The 20,010-nt window shown below is 34.8% G+C and overlaps 3 protein-coding genes and 1 long non-coding RNA gene across 11 annotated transcripts; 3 read left to right on the top strand and 1 right to left on the bottom strand.

Annotated features, from left to right (window-relative positions):
• LOC104767094 lies at window positions 534–2,770 on the bottom strand. 7 transcript variants are annotated; one of them, XR_764172.2, is made up of 8 exons: window positions 2,004–2,770; window positions 1,812–1,905; window positions 1,578–1,715; window positions 1,343–1,465; window positions 1,181–1,259; window positions 1,072–1,105; window positions 889–971; window positions 534–793 (listed from the first exon to the last, which is right to left on the bottom strand). It is a non-coding gene; the product is annotated as an uncharacterized LOC104767094 (long non-coding RNA). The 7 variants fall into 7 exon arrangements; XR_002036685.1 differs by having other exon boundaries at window positions 1,181–1,456; XR_764175.2 differs by having other exon boundaries at window positions 1,181–1,465; window positions 1,578–1,776; window positions 1,861–1,905.
• Window positions 4,470–5,462, top strand: LOC104767093 (chaperone protein dnaJ 11, chloroplastic). Its single transcript, XM_010491125.2, has one exon. The coding sequence runs from the start codon at window positions 4,789–4,791 to the stop codon at window positions 5,281–5,283; it is 495 nt and encodes a 164-aa protein (XP_010489427.1). The 5' UTR covers window positions 4,470–4,788; the 3' UTR covers window positions 5,284–5,462.
• Window positions 16,320–17,713, top strand: LOC104767092 (cold shock domain-containing protein 3). Of its 2 annotated transcripts, XM_010491124.2 has the most exons (2): window positions 16,321–16,896; window positions 16,927–17,713. In XM_010491124.2, exons 1-2 carry the CDS (start codon window positions 16,443–16,445, stop codon window positions 17,328–17,330), a joined length of 858 nt encoding a protein of 285 aa, XP_010489426.1. In that variant the 5' UTR covers window positions 16,321–16,442; the 3' UTR covers window positions 17,331–17,713. The 2 variants fall into 2 exon arrangements, with proteins under 2 accessions (XP_010489425.1, XP_010489426.1); XM_010491123.2 differs by having other exon boundaries at window positions 16,320–17,713.
• LOC104767091 (thaumatin-like protein 1b) lies at window positions 18,283–19,162 on the top strand. Its single transcript, XM_010491122.2, has one exon. It carries the CDS (start codon window positions 18,350–18,352, stop codon window positions 19,112–19,114), a length of 765 nt encoding a protein of 254 aa, XP_010489424.1. The 5' UTR covers window positions 18,283–18,349; the 3' UTR covers window positions 19,115–19,162.

Raw genomic sequence — 20,010 nt, 5'->3', positions numbered from 1 at the left:
GTGTCATATGACACACATGATCCTTCTCTCCCTCCGCGAGTGATAGTAAGAACCCTCATTGTGTTTTAGGAAAAGATACAACAGCTCGATGTAGTTGTTGAGGTATTCATTTTCAGCTGGGTTAAGTCTTTGTTTGAGGTATTCGTTTTCAGTTGGGTTAAGTTTTCGTGGTGACATCTATCCTTGGCTCTCCTCCACACTACAAGAAATATGCATATTCTTAGCACACGAAAAACGCTATTATATCGTTTTGATAACGATTTCGTAAATGATGTCTTTGCCGATGCTATCTTAGATAAGACACATACAATAACGTTTTTTCTCTATGCTATTAATTGTCTCCCTATAATAGCGCTATCTTGTTGCTATATTAAATTTATTAGTAGTGTTTTTTATTTACCATATTATAATTAATATTAGCGAAATATTTGTACTATGATTTTGTCAGTTGTTATTATATATTTTCAAGCCACCCTGATAATGCTCAATATCCATAATATATATATATATATATACAGCTTTTGCAAAAAAAATTAATATATAAATCAAACTTTATAGAAACCTCAAAATACAATACATATCATCTTGAGCATTTCCAACTACAATACACTAACATTACAAGTCTCAAATCAAGTCTTAACCTAACATTACAAGTGCCACAATAAAAAAAAACATGAACCTAAAGACTCTTCTTGTTGTCTTCAAATGCCTTAGCCAAGTTACTAAATCTACGCTGACGTATCTCTCAATGTGCTCCACCACTTATCCCCTCACAATCTCTGCTCTTGTTGGTCTATTATAACAATATTGAGTAGCCGCACCAAAACCTTTGTAAGTTATAACCTACATAAAGAAAACAAAAATAGATTCATGTATCGAAACACTAACCACACAAGCAGAGAACGTGTGTCCGTCTCTCTCTTCATGCCAACAACCTCCATTGTTGATTGTTCATCTCCATGGTCTGCTTGCTGCAACGGAAACACCAAATAAGTACGAATTGTGATCCAACAGAAGCACAACAACGAAATCAAAGTTTAAACAGATTCTAAGCAACAATCAAAATCTTACCTTTAACCATTAGCATTTGAAGTTGTAGTAGTTTCTGCAAAATTATACAAAAGGTCTAAACTCCAAACAGTCACACACTTCTAAAAGAACTGTAAAATAACAAACATACCTGTGTTTGCAGATCATCTCCCGTGAGAATGTTACCAATACTATGAAGCGCATGAATAAACACAGATGCTGATGGGTGCCTACAACAAAATAAAATTTGATAATATTCATTAACAGCTAACAGATAACATTCATTATACAAAAAACAATGAACTCTTGGGACTTGAAACTCATTGGAGAAGCTCGACGAGTCAAGGAACAACACTTGTATCAAAGCTCCCTGACCAAGGACAAGATCTCTGCACCGCGGAGAATCACCAGCAACATTCCCTAATGCCTAAACAGCCTTACACATGAACAGATCAAGAAAATAAACTTTAGTACATGTTGCTCCTGAAAACAAACACAAGTTTACCAGATACTCTGTCAAGAACAAAAACCATTGACACATATCTTACCTGCTCATCTGACATCATCACTTTGAGAAGCCAATAGTTTGACAAAAATGGGAACAGGACCATGTTCAATGACCACCTTTGTATTCCCGATCTAATCAGTTACAAACAGATTTTAGCATCCTTGGAGCTCCTTCCCACCTTAGACAAACGTACATCAGAACTCAGTCCAAAATCTGATGTCTTTCTCAGCTTCTTTCATCTATTTCGAAAGAATCAATTAAGCTATTAGCTCACCATTTGTAGAGACTAAGACAAATCTACATGTTCTCAGATACAGTTAGACCTAAACACAACAAGAAATCCAACTGTCAAATCTCTTGGGATTTTCCTGAGAAACAAAAAAAAAACAAAAGGGATCAGCTCTAACTCAAGACAACAACACAAGTATACAATAAGAGGGTTTATTGTATGTATGTACGGATGTACCTGTAGAAATCATGGTTGTGGCAGAGACATCTCTCTCTCTCTCTCTCTCTCTCTCTCTCTCTCTCTCTCTATTTGTACTACAATATCTCTGATTCTGTTCCTAAGGCCGTCTAGTGATCCCACTAAGCCAAATCTTCAACAAAACAGATTTTTCATCATAAAATTTTGTACCTCCGTCGCAAAGCCGCAAAACGCCGCCGCCGTAAACATCCTTCGTCGCATCGTTATCCTCCGTCGAGCAAAGCAGATCGAAATCCAACACAGAGATTCCTTCAAGTTCCGTTAGCCTCTTCAACCTCTCCTCCGCCGCCACCGCTGTCGTCTCTAATTTCGGCGATACGGCTCCTCCGCCTCCTCCTCCTCCATTCTCTAGTTTATCCAAATCCGCCATTGATATGAAAAGAGAGAGAGAGAGAGAGAGAGATTTATTTAGGGATTTTCAAAGAGGACTAAATAAGAAACAAGATAAACAGAGATATGTAGATCTAGGGTTTTCAGGAGTAAAGGTCACGATTTGGTTTTGCAGAGTTTCATGGTCATGAAGCGTTAGAAATCAGAACAAAAGCTTGAGGAAAATCAGCTTGGACAAATCGATTAGGGTTAAAGGTTTTTTTTTCAGAGTCTAAAGTTTTTTTTGGTAAAAGAGTCTAAAGTTTCTAAGTGCATAAGAGAAAAAAGTGAGTTTTTTGTTTGGTTTGGACAAAGGAAAAGAGTGAGTTTCACTTAATTTTGACGAAGTGTTTTGGCGGAAAGGGTTATTTTGGTTCCGGCTTACATATTTATAGGTTTAGCGTTTTAAAAATGCTATTGTAAAGACTTGTTTTAAAAATTTTATTAGATATAGCACTGGGCTATGCTTTTCTGCTATTAATACCCATATTTCTTATAGTGCTATTTACATTTGTATATCCTATGACATCGTCTCTTTTGAGCATTTAGCTATGCTACTAATGTTCTTTTTCGACTTTCCCGATGATTTTGAGAGCTTCTTTAATTTTTTGGCTTTAGTGTTTTATCTTGTGTTCCCGTGTATTGAATTTAAGTTTATGGAAATTGGATATCTTGTTTTCCGCCACCTTTTGAATTTAAAAATGTATTGCACCCATTCCAACTTTGTATTATATAATGAAAATGTTTCAGTGAAAAAAAATGTAATCTTGTAGACAAATACTGAAAACCTAAAAACTCTGATTATTATGACCATAATAATGAAAATTAGTTCAGAAGCGACATCAATAAATTCGTTATATTGGCTTGTTGTTATCATAATTGTGATAAGATTAGCGCGTTCTATGTATTAGGAAGTTCGGACGAGAGAGATGGAACACGCAAAGGCCATATAACCCACGTTTATAAACTTTTTTTGGTGTTTACAAATTAATAAATTATAATTATCAATTTGAAAAAGTGCATTTATAATTATACATTAACAAAGAAAAAGAAACTAAATTATAATCATCAATAGAAAAGTGCATTGCATATGGGCTTTTTCCAAAAAAACAAAGGGTATTAATTAATTAGGGTGTGAGACAGATGGCACAAGTAAAGGCCAAACCATGTTTTGAATGCATATTTTTGGTGTTTGGAACTTTGAATGATCAATTTAGGTAGAAGTTAGAGAACTTAGAAATGTTGAAAGTGGTGAAGTGGACTATCAAAAGTGGAGAGAACGTCTCATTCAAAAAAGAAAAGAAAAAACTAGTTCATGCATCGTATAAGTTATAACTGATCAAAAAGATTTCTTAGAGCTACTTCCATTTGGTATTAGTTTCGAATCGTTCTTAAAATTTTGGATGTCTATAATGAAAAAAGAGAAAAAAAGCCAATAGTTAACTATTTTGGATGTCTCTTTTTATTTTTTTGGGAAATAACTATATTATCCGGGTTTTTTTAATATGAAATGTGGTTTTTTATATATAACAAATACTAATTTTAGGAAGAAATACACAAATATGGTTGACAAAAATAAAAGTATATATATGTTAATATGTTATATATTTTACACATACACATCATTTCATAAAATATATAATGTCTTTTAATCTCTACCTACAATTCTATATAGTTTAGATATAGTACATGTATATCATTAAAATACATGGAAATTTTTTTAAAATATTCATAGTAAAAGTATATACAATTGAAATATAAATATAAAAAACATATAAAAATAAAGTTTGAAAGAAAATATCTGGCTTCTATTATTTTCTTCAAATATGTATTTTGGAAAGAGGCTTTATTTTCTTCAAATATGAAACGTCATTTTTACTTAACTCAGGGAAGACATAGATTGGAGATTTTAAATTTCATGATTTACCAAAAACAAGAAGAAAAACAAAAAAAAAAAGTGAAAAAGTTAGTTTTAAAGTTTTGATAGATGACATAAAAAAATATTGATTTTTTTTTTTTGGTTAGAAGACAAATTATTACATGAGATGAGTGCCACTGTGCTCAAACATTTAGTTCGTTGAATCTTATCGCTTCTACAATAAACATTTCCAACTGGATAAGCCTTTTCGTCTGACTCAGCTTTCCCCAATTATCCCAAAACCAAACTCAACCCGGTTCGGTTTTTGCTAAACCCGACAGAATATTTAAATTGCACTCACAGATGCAATTATTTAAAACTTAACCAAACATTAATTAAATTAACCACACCTCTTAGACCTATAAATACACCTCTCTAATCACTTCATCCCTTCCCTCAAATCACACACATTGCATCATACAAACTCAAATCGGAAACTGAAAAACAAAGAGAAACCCAAAACGCCGTCGTTTTAAAATGCTCTCTTCTTCCTCTTCAACTTTCTTCACTCCTCCATTCCTCTCTTCTTCTTCTTCACCGCCGCTCTCTCCTTTCCCACCACCGTCACGCGTTTCCCGGATCTCGCCGTCTCTTTCTGCAACCACCACCGCATCCTACACCTGCACCGCCGAAGATTTACGCCAAATCCAGCAGCGGTTTCAACCGACAGCGTCTCTCTACGAGATCCTCGAAATCCCCGCCGGCTCGACGATTCAAGAGATCAAATCGGCTTACCGAGGACTAGCCAGGATCTATCATCCCGACGTGGCGGGAAACAGTCGGAGTAACTCTTCGGCGGCCGACGATTTCATGAAGATCCGCGCGGCGTACTGCACGCTTTCTGATCCCGAGAAACGCGCCGTCTATGATCGTCGGAGGATGCTTCTTAGTCGGATACGGCCGTTAACTGTCGGTGTTTCTGGATTCGGAAGTTACGGCGGACGGAATTGGGAAACCGATCAGTGCTGGTAGCGAGTTGGCTGACTCGGTGGTTGATGAACCCACCAGTTCAGTTGTTTAAAAAGGTTTTATTGTAATTATTACAAACCCAAAGATATTATTTAATGGCTAAATCTGGGTGATTAGTTTAACGTTACAATTTGCTTAGCAATGGCCAATAAGCCAATAAAAATATTCGCCGGTCAGCACCGTTTTACCGTGCCACGTAGGATCAACGCGTCTGTGGTTTTTTTTTTTTTTTTTTAAATGCTATTTTTATGTATTACATAAGCCAACTCCGTAATTAATATAAAATTTGATGGTATTATGTAAAACACAATATTATTATTCATGTGCACAGGACTAAAACTAGCTATTCGAAAATTTGTAGCCTTGATTGAAAGACATTACTCACATTAGAGCATTGTTAAGAAAACTTGAAGGCAAAAAAAAAAAATATACTTTATGAGATTATTTTCCAGGCTGGATGGACAATATCACAGAACATTTTGATTCTCTAGTTGTAAGTCTATATGGTTTAAATATTTGAAAATTGTTAAGGAAAAGAAAACAGCAATCACATAATCCCAAAATTTAATTATTTTATATTTATGGTTGAAATAATTGAAAATCTAAAACTATGGGTTAAGGATTTTTGATAAACTATAAGAATGACGTTGTGGTGGTATTTGATCATTAAAATTGCTAAAGCAAATACGAGTATACGACAGACAGACAGACAAGATTCCTTTTCTTCTTGACATGTACCATCACTCTTGTTTCAACATGTTCTGGTACATCTGCTTGCATCCCACGAATTTTTTTCGTATTTGACAAAATCAAACTTTTTATGTTTTCAATTCACTTAAAAATGTTTAAAGCATAGCTTTCTCTATTATTATTATTAGTGTAAAAATGCACAATTGACAATAAAAGCTATACCCTCCATAAACAATTGGAAGGAGAGAACATTGTTGCCATTTGACACCCAATATTTTCTTAATTTAAGTAATTGGGATGCCTTTTTTCCCTGCTTCTAGAAGAAAATTCGATCGAATCATTATACGACTATATGAGTATAAATAAAAATATATAATTGTGTGTGTGCAAACATTATATGAGTACAAGAATATATAATTGTAGTAAATAAATGGATAATGTACCAGGGTGGTGGGTCAACTAGTTTGCCCTGTCTTCCTACATATTCGACAAGATATAGGGATTAAGGACACTTCATTTTCTCATCCAGGTACATCATTGGGATAATATCATCCATATATATTTTGGATTTTAGTAAAACAAAGGAGCTGAGGTATAAAAATTGGATGAAAGATAAGTTGCATGAGAAAATAGATACTTCGAATGTAATCTGGTCATTTGGATGCGTTAATTAAAATCCTACCAAAAAAAAAACTGAAATACTTAATTTATAACATAAATCATGTCAACTTTTTACATGCCGAAAAAATTGGTGTTTAACGTGTCATCAAGTAAAAAAAGCATGATATTTCTATAGAAAAATATTCTTTAAATCAATGTCATTTAAATAATAAATGTTGTGGTAAGTTTTGAATAAAAAATTAAATTGTTATTATTTTTGAGAATAGCTTTGTAAAATAATAAATATTTAAAAAGTGAAATATTTATTATATTTAATAAAAAAATATATTAAACTTTAAAAAATTTTAAATTTAGATACGTAATAAGTTTAGATTCATGCTCAATCCGATCTGGAATCATTATGGTCTTTTTTATAAAAAAGACTCTCTACTATTGCCAAAAAGTTTTAACTAATGTGTTGTGTTGTACAGACTATGTTTCATCTTTATCGATTATGTGCGTCTTCACGATGAAGGTTGATAGAACTACTGGCTAGGCTCACCGGGTTGAAGAGAAATGGCAAAACTGCAGGTTAAGATGGGTTAATTACCTTAGACCAGACCTTAAGAAGACAAATCACTCCTCATGAAGAGACCATCATCCATAAGTTACATGCTAAGTGGGACAATAGGTAAAACTAATTTAAGCTTTTGATTGTTTAGTTTTGCCACTAGAAATTGGTATATTGTAGATTTACTCAAATAAGTAATTTCGCCTTGTTAGAACAAGAGGTTTAGGGAATTGTTCTCTTGTATTATTTATATGTATGATATGACATAACATATATATATGGATACATATTAGGGTTTACAAGTCCACTAATGGACATCCATACAATACTAGATATATTCATAACACTCTCCCTTGGATGACCATTATAAAAATGTAGTCCCAAATGCGCATATGAGATGCTGCCTCGTTAAAAACCTTACCAGGAAAACCCAGTGGGAAAAACCATGGTTAAGAGAAAAAGAGTGCAGCGCACTTTTACTCCCTCTCATGAGTACATCACTTGAAATCTTCGAGATGACCGATCCAATATGATGAAATAGCTTCTTAAAAGTAGTGGTTGGAAACGCCTTGGTAAATGGTTTGCCAAATTTTCACTTGAACGAATCTGTAGTAAACGTGTATCGCCATTCTTCTATTGGTAATGGGTCTCGCAAGTGACTCATCTTTATCATTATCTTTGTTTCTCACAATCTCATCAATGTATTTCAAAGACTTTGAAGATGATAGTCTTTCACCATTGGAATCATAATATTCCTTTTGAGGTGTTTATCTTTCGCGTGTTCTTTGTTGTCTCGTTAAAAACCTTTGAAGGAAAAACCCATTGGGATAAAAACCATAATAAGGAAAAAAGAGTACAACCACAATTATGATCATATTTCTCCCCTTGAAAGCATCATCTTCAGGTTATGCATTATGATCATATATATCATCTTTTCTAACTGTTATAAACAGAGCTTTAGTGTATAAAACACATATGATCATTATATATTCTCTCGGGTCATTGGAGTTCAAGTCATTTGAACCCCTTTCATATAGAATATATATTTGAACTTTAAGCCCAAATATTTTTTTACATACAATCTTCCAAACAATCATCTTATACATAGGAGTTATTCATACTCTCCTTGTAAAACTTTCTCTTTCAACTCTTCTTCTTATTATGGTACTACAAGACCATTTTTCTATGTAAGATGATGTAAGCATCTTGAGATAACATCTCTTTCATCAGATGCCAAATCTGTAACCTCAAGAAATTTCATGAAATATCTGATCTTATACAATCTGATTTCTCCATCTTTCAGGAGTAATATTTCATCACTTATTATTTCTCCATATATTCCTTGGTATGTAAATATACCGGAAATCAGATAACAAGAACCACTTGTAAGTGGTAAAGTGATAAGAGACACATATAATTTTTTCTTTTAACGAGGTTCAGCAAAGGCCTACGTCCTCAAACTTTCTTGAACATACTTCTTGAACACCTCCGGTATTGTTGTTCCCTGGATCAGAAGGTCATGTCCGCGAGAAACCGGAAAGATGAGGCTACTCCTGCCCCTCTCCAAACCTTTTGCCGCCGCGAAGACCTGGTACTCCAGTCTCTCGCCGAGCCTATTCCCACCGGTGCCCAGAGGCTCCAATCGGAATGACTACTCGCCAGTTCGCCGCCACTCCATTGCCACCTCCGGCTTGGATGCGATTCTAGGGTTTCCGATAATGGACCTACATCCATGTTTAGGCCCAGTTATCACCTTTGGGGCCAGTACCAAAAACACTGCTCCACGCTCTCATCCTTTAAGGCCCAGGTCAGTATCCTTAACTTACTTGCGAATGTTATCCTTCGGGTTGCATCCATTTCATTATCTTGAACACCTGCTGCTGATGTTTGCTTGGCCATTGCCCTTTAAATATGTGATTTCGCTGACCCACCCTCGACAATATATGACTAGTGTTAGAACTTCCCTACCTAGTCCTGTTCTTAAAAAGCTTAAGTCAAGTTCAATTCCTTTAGTACCGATTTTCTCTGCTTGGTCAAGTCGAGGTTTCCTCGGTAGCAGAACATTGGTGGCTTTAGAGTTGCTTGTTAATTTTGTTCGTCGGGGTCGGTTCTCTAACTCGGTCCGGATGCTTACCTCGTGGAAACATAACCATGAACCTGATCCGACAACTTGTGTGAACCCTTGTCTTAAATCCTTTGATCCCCTGTATTACCCACTACCATTAGATCGAAAGCTTGTGTTTGTTGACTTTCTCGAGGACCAAACCGATTACAAGTTTTGTGTGGAATTTATTTACCTCCATTGCCATGTGAGGGATGACCCACCTGCTTTGTTACGGCTGGTTTCCCATTCCCGGCGTTCCCCGGCTATAGCTTCATCTAGAATCATGAGGTATGTTCCTAAAAGCTTAAAGGGTTTTGTTCCCATGCTTTTGAACCGTCTCATGCTGGCACAAACCCCCACAAGCGTCCCCCCATGCTTTCTATGTTTATCTTGAATTATGTTGTAAGAACCCTCCTCTTGTTTGTTGAGGTCTCATTTGAATGAAAATTCTCATGTTTGCCAAAAAAACTTCTTGAACACAATTACAATTAGTGTTCAATCTCGGATTTACACAACTCTAAGATCTTCTCTTAGATTGTTCCCGATCTATTTTCAACCCACTATAAGATCTTTAAGATCAACACACATGATTCTCTTATAGAGATAAACTCTCACCCTTTTCTCTCCAAAGGTGTCAAAAGGCATTAAGACTTTTTCTTGCTTTTACAATATTCTCGAGAACTATAAAGTATTGCTTCTAGCAATATAATCACTTTAAGGGCTACTTTTGAATGTTTGAAAACTTTCTGGATAGACTGAATCAAGTCTTGCTCTTATTTCAAACTCATAAGGGATTGACATAGTTGCTTCCACCATATGAGAGTGCATTCCTCATAATATATATCAAGTATTTATGAGAATCATTGTACTACTACATGTACTTTATTTCTCATAAAGATCCTTTTTTGTCCCACTCATTTTACACTTTCAAGTGTAAGGACTACAACTCCAAATATTATCTCTTTAAGAGACTGAAACTATTTCATAGTTACTTCTTTCAATGATTAACCAATAATTCCTAGTGTACACTTTTCAATAAAACTTTTCTATTAACCGCGGTTTATGATCCTCGATTTTTATCCATAACATCATCAACTGCAACACTGCATGTAAACATATTTACGACGTCGATTTGCCTTTTTGGTTCCTTTTCATTCTAGACATGACTCAACTTGTTGAGATTTCCTTTCATTATGATTCTCAGGTACCTGAATCTCTTTCTTACTCATGTCTAAGTCTCTAGATCTCTTCTAGAGAGATTTTTGTTTATAACTCTCTGCTTCCTCGGTGCCATATTAATTTATAGTCCTTTTCTTTTCCGAGGATACTTATATTTGGAACCATAAGTCTATCACTCTTCATGCGATCTTTAGACTTAATAGCAGTTGATCTTATCCTTCTAGGATATTAATTTCAATTGGAGCACAGCTGGTATATGTGACTTTGTCACTCATGGTCAGAAAATGCCTTCTAACATATTTGCTAAACTTTGCAAATAAATTATCTTTTTCAATTTCTAGCGCACATTTCAAAGTACGAGGATCCAGATAATTTCTCCCAATATATATATTTTCCAGCTGTTTATTTTCTCCCTCTCATGTTGGAAAGACTGACTCACTGAACCAACAGTCTTTGCATCTCGAGATATTCAATCATCAAGAGAGATTTATATCCAACATATTTCCAACATTCTTTCAAATCCCATCTTATATCGCTGTGGTGGAGCAACCAACATGTATAACACATTTAGATGGAATATATCTGGTTTCTGACCCAAACCAGTTATAGTGGGGAGTATTCATAATAATTCGTTGGCCTGATGCGAATTTATTGACATCTAGAGTCATTTTTGTCAATCACATAGCCTGGTTTCACCACCATTATCAATTAACCAAATACTCTCGCAAACTCCATGTTGCAAGTTAATAACAAACATATATAGTGGATGATCAGTCCACAATATCGTTTTGTATACGTACCTGAAAATTGACATTATCCAAATTCATGGGGTTGGTGAAAGCCATATAATCTCGGCTTGCTTTGTAAAGCAGCACACATAACACTAGGAAAACTCTTTAGGTTCTCCAATGAATCTTTTCAGAAATTTTTGATTATTCTTTCACATCACTGCTGAACCGGAATGGCTTAACCGGTCATGCCAAACAGTGAGATTTTCACAAAGCATTTTATCTTCTAGATAATGCATGTAATCTCTAAAATACTTTTATTGCCTTGGGTAATACTTATGATTTCAAAGTATTTTTTCGCATATTGTCTCAACATGATTACTTTTCAAATCCTCAAGATTTGCTTTTTCATATGAGTGATTAAACTCATTTTGGGTGTGAACATAATCTTATATTTGTTCCATCACCTCTGTATGTGGGATTCATGAATTCTCTCCCTCGAGATGATGACACTTCATGTCTATCAATCTCGTTTTGAATTCCACTTTGTAATCAATAACATTCTCAAATTGGTAATATATTATATCTTAGACCTTTTCAACTTTGAGACTAATTGGGAGATTATAACACATAATTATCAAATTATGTTCCCATAGGCAATAGTATATATACTCTTCAAGAGTTTTCAATACTTTTTCTACTACTTCTTATTATTGTAGTAGAATAGTGGAAATTGTATCACACTAACTTCTTTCATCATCATCATATATAGATGAGATAAGTAACTCATGTACTTATTATTCACTTTTAGTGGAGAAACTAGTCAACATTGATCGTGACTTTATATATCTTATCCACATTCATGGCCAGTATTATAGCAACTTTTGCAGTGACCTTTTTTTCTCTTTTATAAGATAAAGTCATATTCATTTCAGAGAATAGACCAAATCAATCGGATGTGATTATTCATCAGCATCAATTTTACTTAGTCACAAAAAACAAAAATTTTAATTTTGTTAAAAAAATATTTTCCACTATATTGTGTCTATATGACAACAATATTTTATGACAAGTAGAATATATTTTCTCTTCTATATTTTCAAAAATAATATTATCTTCTATTATAATCTTGGTTATAATCGGAATTAAGATGTTTGTATATATTCTTTTATAGAGTTTTAGTCATTTACTTTTTTTTAGATTATTCTAAAGAATAAGTGAATTTTTATGGTCATATACTTGGACTTAAACCTTCTCATAGAATTGATGCCAAAATATAATCAATCAGCATTATTTAGTACTTTGTTACTAGATTTCCAATTTATTTACCAAAGAAGGTTGGAGATATGATTTAAAATATTCATTATGATATTTCATCATGATATTATATCTAATCTAATCAGATTTAAATTTGTAATTAAACAAATAAAGTAATTCACAAACATTATAACAATCATATAAATGAATGTTAAATAAGTATTAAGCATCATATCTTTATATATATATATATATATATTAGAGATCTTTTATTAAATGTATTTAAAAATATGTATATATATAAATATATATATATATATCACTTTTATATATTTTTTTAATATAATTTTCATAAAAAGGGGTTTTTTTTTTCTTCTTAAAATCAGTAAAATAAAATTTTGGGTCTTAGGGCCAAGCAACTTTGCCCAACCCCTCTAAGCAGGTGCTAACTATAACTATAAGCGTGAGAGATATTTTAAACATGAAAAATACTTATCTCAATAGGAAAAATGATTGGAATTCGGAGACACCTTGGCTATAGATTTTAGCGGAAGTTTATCGATCATATACTCGATCAGTCGATCAGTAGAGCCGTTTTCCTCTAACGATTCTTTGCTTAATAATCCTCCTTTACTTCAAAACAGGATGCAATCAACATATGGATCAAATCATTACTCATATTCAGAACACACGATTAAATTGACCATACAATAAAATAATAATGTTTTCAGTTCGTGAGAATATGAACCAAACCATACATAGTAATAAACATGAGTCGATCGACTACAAGATATATATTTCTTCAACTAATATACAGGTTTATTGATATGCACCGCAATTAAATAATATAAAACATGAGTACTTCACGTATTGAGCAATCAATAAGAAAAAACCAAACAACGTGAATGACCCATAACAGAAGAGTACACAATAAACAATTCTAAATAATATCAAACCGAACCATTGTAAGTGGATAACAAATGGATCTACTTGTCATGCCATAATTTAATCCACAGATTGAATATTAACGCAAACAGATCTTACTAATAATACAAATTAAATAGAGCTTATAATGTCGTAATTAATGGATCTGTACATAATTAAACATTTACAAATTAAACCAGTGGAAGGTAAAGGGTGATCATGATTAAGTACATAATTATTCATTCCACGTTATGACAAAGCATACGATGAGTACAAAATTATGAATACTTATCTCGATCAAACCGAAGACGTTCAGATCGGAGACACCATCCACGGGGAACATAGGAGTTTTCGGTAGTATTTTCCGGTGGGAAAACACAACGTTGACGGCTAGGTTTTTTTTTTACAAAACGGCTAGGCTAGGGGTTAGAGACTCGTGCTGATAACGTATTAGAACAAGAGGTTTAGGGAATTGTTCTCTTGTATTATTTATCAGTACCATATGACATAACATATATATAGGGATACATATTAGGGTTTACAAGTCTACTAATGAGCCGATAATGGGCATCCATACAATAGTAGATATATTCATAACACGCCTCACTTTCTTATTTCAAGATCTTTTTAACTGATGATTTGTATTTTTAGGTGGTCGATGATTGCTATTTATATTCCGAAGAATGAAAGATAATAGCTTAACCGACAAGTTAGGTCGAGTTTGAGTTCAGTTTGGTTTCATCTATTTTAGATTTTTGGTTTATCAAGTAGTTTTGGTATGAATTGTGTGTGATGTAAAAAGCTCATTTTAGTTGTGCCAAGCTAAAAGGGTGAACTCCTTTGATTTTGAGTTTAAAAACTCTCCCAGGCACATTCCCCAAAAAAGACAAAAGAAGAATGATAGAGTCTTCTAATCAGATCTCATCTAACTCTTCCTTCTAAAATAAGTATTGTTCATCGGTCCTTCCCCAACCATGGCAAGCTCTAACGATCTAAGTGTGTTTTTCAATGACGTATCCTTCTTGCAAATGCTCCTCCTCACCTCCCAAACTGCCTTTTCACTGTAATTCATCCCCACTAGCGTGCTTTTAAACCTTGTATTCCTGTTTAACCCTTGCAAACCTTCTGTGAAACCTATCTCACCAATGCGAAAACCTTTCTGAAAAACGTATTCGCTTATTAACAACTTCGGAAACCTTCACCCTGCTTTAACCCCTGATAAAGAACGAGTCATGGAAAAGAGATTGTCTTACCACTAGAAAGGTGTGACAACCCGTCCCGCGGACCCCACTATCCCCCTCTAGCTATCCCAACAGACAGTCCGTGGACCCTACTAGCCCTCCGCTACCGTCCCAACGGACCCCAAGCTGGCCCTGCAGGGCATCGATCATAACCCATCACTGTGGATATCCCAATCCACCAGTAGGTTATTGGTGCGCCAGGCGTTCCTCGAATCCTGGTCCCCACCCTTTAACAACCTTCCCATAGGACAAGCTGTCACCAATTCCTTTCTGGATAGAACTCCAATGATTCCCCAAGCACTACTAGTAATCCGAAATGCTCCAAATAATCGTTAAGGAACTTGGTGAATTCTAGGATCTTGAGATTAATGCCTCGTCTGCAAAAATCAAGGTGTTAATCAATGGACTTCCACCCCTAACAAAGGAAACAGTGTAGAATTCCCAAGTGGAGGAAAAGTGTTTGTTTCCCTGGACTACAAAGGGGTCAAGAAGTATTGCACCTACTGTCTTTGACTAACACACGAAGAGAAAGAGTGTCCAGGTTTGGTAAAGGAAACAGAATTGAGAACCAAACAAGCTGCTACCAACCTTAACTCTACTCCAAAGCCAATACAATACAAATACAAAGAAAATTAACTAAAACCGACACGCATTCTATCAACAGTGTTTTCGCGAGTAAACTGCAATTGCAAATTAGCATTTAGTACAAGTAAAATTTACATATTTTTTTAGAGTTAATGTAAAAAGCTGTTTTTAAAATTTTGTTCTCGCCACTATTTGTAGGTTTTCTAGTACAGCAAGTTAGACAAATGCAAAAAAAAAAAAAAAAAAAATGTTTTAGAGATGTTTTAGGTTTCTACCTTTTTAAACGGTGTGAAAACCTACCATATACAGTAGAACCTCTGTAAATTAACACTCTTTAAATTAATACTCGCTATAAATTAATAAATTCTTCCGGTCCCGACTTGGGTCGATATAAAAAATGACACATTTCGATAAAATAATAAGATAATAATTTTTTTGGAAATCTCATGTAAAAATATGGTGCCATCAATATCATAAATTAATAATCATATAAACTAATATATATATATATATATATAAGAAAATCTAGTGAAATATGATTATATTATTGTTTGTCTATTCTTAAATTTGCATTCTTGTTGGAGCTCATCTCTAATTTTTGTTTGTTGTTATATTTTCAAATCGCATCCATAAATTGTGAAGAGTCATAGATGCAATAATTGCTTCTTTAGTAATTGGTTTTAAAGGTACCGCAATATCTTCTGCGACTTCATCATTACCATGAAAGATAGTAGTAACAACTTTTTCTAAACTCTAAAATTCTAACATTTCTCATTTTTACCTAGATAATCTATTAAAAACTTGACATTCATCCTATTACGATAACCAAGATTATAAATTAAGAAAATTTTTTAAAAATGTGAATGATAACAAAAGTATCTTATTTTGTAATAGAAAAATTTTCAATATGAAAGTGAGAAAATATCTATATAAATTAATAATTATCGATAAATTAAAATCTCTATAAATTAATAAAATTTTATGGTCCCGACCTTATTAATTTATAAAGGTTTTAGTGTAGTATGCTGAGTACTTTATAAATCCTTAAATAAACAGGCCCATTTCATAAGCTATAAAACATGGGGCTGATCCGATCCAAAATGCGCACGCACGTGTAACAACCGGCCGATAGATAAGGGAGCTGACGTGGCGAATTAAATGTCATAATCAGAAATTAGGAGTTAATTAGATCTCGCAATTTAGGGTTTTCAGTTTTACCCTTTTTGATGATCAAAACGGCTTCGAGTTTCTTTTTTCTTTAATTACCTTTTTTCTCTGATCTAATGGCCATGGAAGATCAATCGGCGGCGAGATTTACCGGAAAAGTTAATTGGTTCAGCGATGGTAAGGGCTACGGTTTCATCACTCCCGATGTTGGCGGCGAAGAGCTTTTTGTTCACCAATCTTCAATCGTCTCCGATGGTTTCCGTAGCTTGACTGTTGGTGAATCGGTTGAGTACGCGATCACGCTTGGAAGCGACAGGAAGACTAAGGCCATTGATGTTACTGCTCCAGGCGGCGGTTCTCTTAACAAGAAAGAGAATAGTTCCCGTGGTGGCGGCGGTAGTTGTTTTAATTGCGGTGAGATTGGTCATATGGCTAAGGATTGTAGCGGTGGTAGTGGTGGGAAAACCTTTGGAGGTGGCGGTGTTCGTAGATCTGGCGGCGGCGAAGGTGAATGTTACAAATGTGGTGATGTAGGACACTTTGCTAGGGATTGTACTAGGCAGAGCGGTGGTGGGAACTTTGGAGGCGGAGGTGGCGGTGGCGGTCCGTGTTATACTTGCGGAGAGGTTGGTCATTTGGCGAAGGATTGTCGTGGTGGAAATAGGTATGGAGGTGGTGGTCGTGGATCTGGCAGTGATGAATGCTACTTGTGTGGTGGTGTTGGACATTTCGCTAGAGACTGTAGGCAAAACGTTGGAGGTGGCGGCGGTGGTGGGAACACTTGCTATACCTGTGGCGGAGTTGGCCATATTGCCAGAGTTTGCACCAGCAAGAGACCTTCTGGTGGTGCTGGTGGTTGTTACGAATGTGGAGAATCTGGCCATATGGCTCGTGACTGTGATCGGAGAGGAAGCGCAAGCGGCGGTGGTGGTGGTGGCAGTGGCAAGTGCTTCAATTGTGGCAAGGAAGGTCACTTTGCAAGGGAATGTTCTTTGGTTGCTTAAAGCAAAGAAGAGAGTAATGTTCATATACCTCTTTGTTTTCTATTAATCTTTCTACCTAAGGCTCCTTTTTGGTGTAATGACTATAGTGTGATTGCTAGAGTCGTTTAGGATGGTTTCTTTTGGCGTTTTTTTTCTTATGACTGGTATTTGCAAACCTATTCACTGCTTTTGTTGATCCTACAAGTTTGAGACTTGGATGATATGTGTGTGATTCCATTAGTTGCAGTTTCGTGTCTTTTCTTTACAATGTGTGTGATGTGATGACATAAAAGATCCAATCTAGTCTGTAATCTGTTATGCTCACTTCTGTGTATACCAAGATTGCTAAAACTTGACTGATCTCTTTGTACTATTGTGGGCAAATTTTATATTCAGTCTCCTTAGATCTTGTTTTAGGAAACTCTTGTAGTGCTTATTGCATTTGTGATGATTCTTCCCGATTTAGCATTGGAAATCTCACGTCTACTGTTATAACAAATTGATCGTCCTACCTAGATTGAAAGAACCTATAACTAAAGTATGAATTTAGATTGATATATAGCAATAAATAAACATGTGTGTCATAACATACCCAAAGACAAGCTTCAATTCTCGTTGACCCAACCTCAACACATCCCATAGACCCACACAATTAACCTACACAATAAGCAAAAAGTGAAACATAACTTTTTCCCTAACAAACAAAAGAGACCTTTTTCTTCCTTTAAACCTTAAATCTAAATTTCTAGTTTTTAATTTAGCAAGATGATCAACAAATAGCATAAAAACGAAAATGTAAAATTGTAAAAAGGGGGAATTAAGTAAATAAATAAAAAACTTAATTCGCAGTTTCCATTATTCAAGTTTTAATACTGAAATAAAGGAAATAATCAATGAATCTGCAGTGTGCCGACTCATCATATAGTAGTACAAATTTATTTTTATGGAACTTTCCATTACACAAATCCCCAAATTCTCTTATAAATATAATCTCCAACTTCTACTTTAGATCTTACAATACAAAACATCTCATCGGAACAATGGGTTTGGCTAAAGTCTCGTCCTTTCTCCTTGTGATTCTGTTTCTCATCAATGGTGGTTCCTCCACCACTTTCACCATCGTTAACCAGTGCAACTACACCGTCTGGCCGGGACTTCTCTCTGGCGCCGGCACCGCTCCATTACCTACCACCGGTTTCCAACTCAGCTCTTCCGAGTCACGACTCATCTCCATACCCGCCGCTTGGTCCGGCCGCATATGGGGACGCACACTCTGCAACCAAAACGAAACCACCGGGAGATTCACTTGCGTCACCGGCGACTGCGCCTCGTCCCAAATCGAGTGTTCTGGTGCCGGAGCAATCCCTCCAGCTACGTTAGCCGAATTCACACTCAACGGCGCCGAAAATCTCGATTTCTACGACGTCAGCCTCGTGGACGGTTACAACTTACCAATGACAATCGTCCCTAACGGCGGAGCCAACGGAGTCGGTAAGTGCAACACCGCAGGCTGCGCGGCGGATCTCAACGGTGTGTGTCCGGAGCAGCTTAAAGTAACGGTTGAAGCAGCTGGAACGACAGGTGTGGCGTGCAAGAGCGCTTGTGAGGCGTTTGGAACGCCGGAGTTTTGCTGTAGCGGCGCGTTTGGAACGCCGGACACGTGTAAGCCTAGCGAGTACGCTGTTTTTTTTAAGAATGCTTGTCCGACGGCTTACAGTTACGCTTACGACGACGGTACAAGCACCTTTACTTGCTCCGGTGCTGATTACGTCATCACTTTTTGTCCTTCAGTTTCTTCAATTTAATATATTTGTATTAAATTTACGGAATAAGGAAATTAAATCGGAAGTGAATTTTTTTGAATTTACGTCATAACTTTTTGAATTTTCAAATAAGGAAGTGAATTTTTTTAATATGTTAACGCACTACACCGCATAACTAAATTATAAATTAATGTATTTTAAATAATATTTTTAATTTATTTAATTTTCAAATTTCCAATTAATTAAATTTTATCTAATTGATTTATAATTTTGTTTATAATATTTTTTTTTTTTTTTTACGTTTTATACAGTTTATATAACCTAATTACATTAAATTTGTTATTAGATATAATATAAAATTTTAAAACACTTAGTTTTGTTTTCTATAATTAAACAGAAGTATATGTATATGTTAGTTTTGTCTCTATGGTATGTTAATGTATATTTTTATGTGTATACAATTACTTTTTTTTGGAATATTAAGAATGTGTTGTAGTATGTGTAATATTTTGTAGTTCATATACTAAATAATTTATAAGTTAATTTTCCAAACTATGGCTACAAATCTATAGTATATGAAATAAACTAATAGTTTTAGTGTTGGTTCTATAGTCCAAACATGCCATGCTAGGCGGATCACGCAATATGTTCAAAGATTTTTAATCTGCAAAAACTCATCATACGAAATCCGTGAAAGTAAAATATAGTATGTGAGGCTAAAAGTCACTTTTTCTCAAATCAGTTTTTCAAATTTTTACAGAACAATACATCTTCACTCACCTCCTTATAAAATAAGAAAATAAAATCTCTATACATTTAAAATTATGTTTGTTACCTTTTAAAATAATTAGTTTCTATAAAAAATCAAATATAAGTAGAATTAATTTGTTTATTAAATTAATTATTTACTGTCAATGACATGCCTGTAAATAAATGCC

Source organism: Camelina sativa, chromosome 19 (genome assembly GCF_000633955.1).
Source record: "Camelina sativa cultivar DH55 chromosome 19, Cs, whole genome shotgun sequence".
In the NCBI taxonomy this organism is placed as follows: domain Eukaryota; kingdom Viridiplantae; phylum Streptophyta; class Magnoliopsida; order Brassicales; family Brassicaceae; genus Camelina; species Camelina sativa.
The sequence above is the reverse complement of the archived record's forward strand: the minus strand, read 5'-3'. Positions and strand labels throughout refer to the sequence as shown.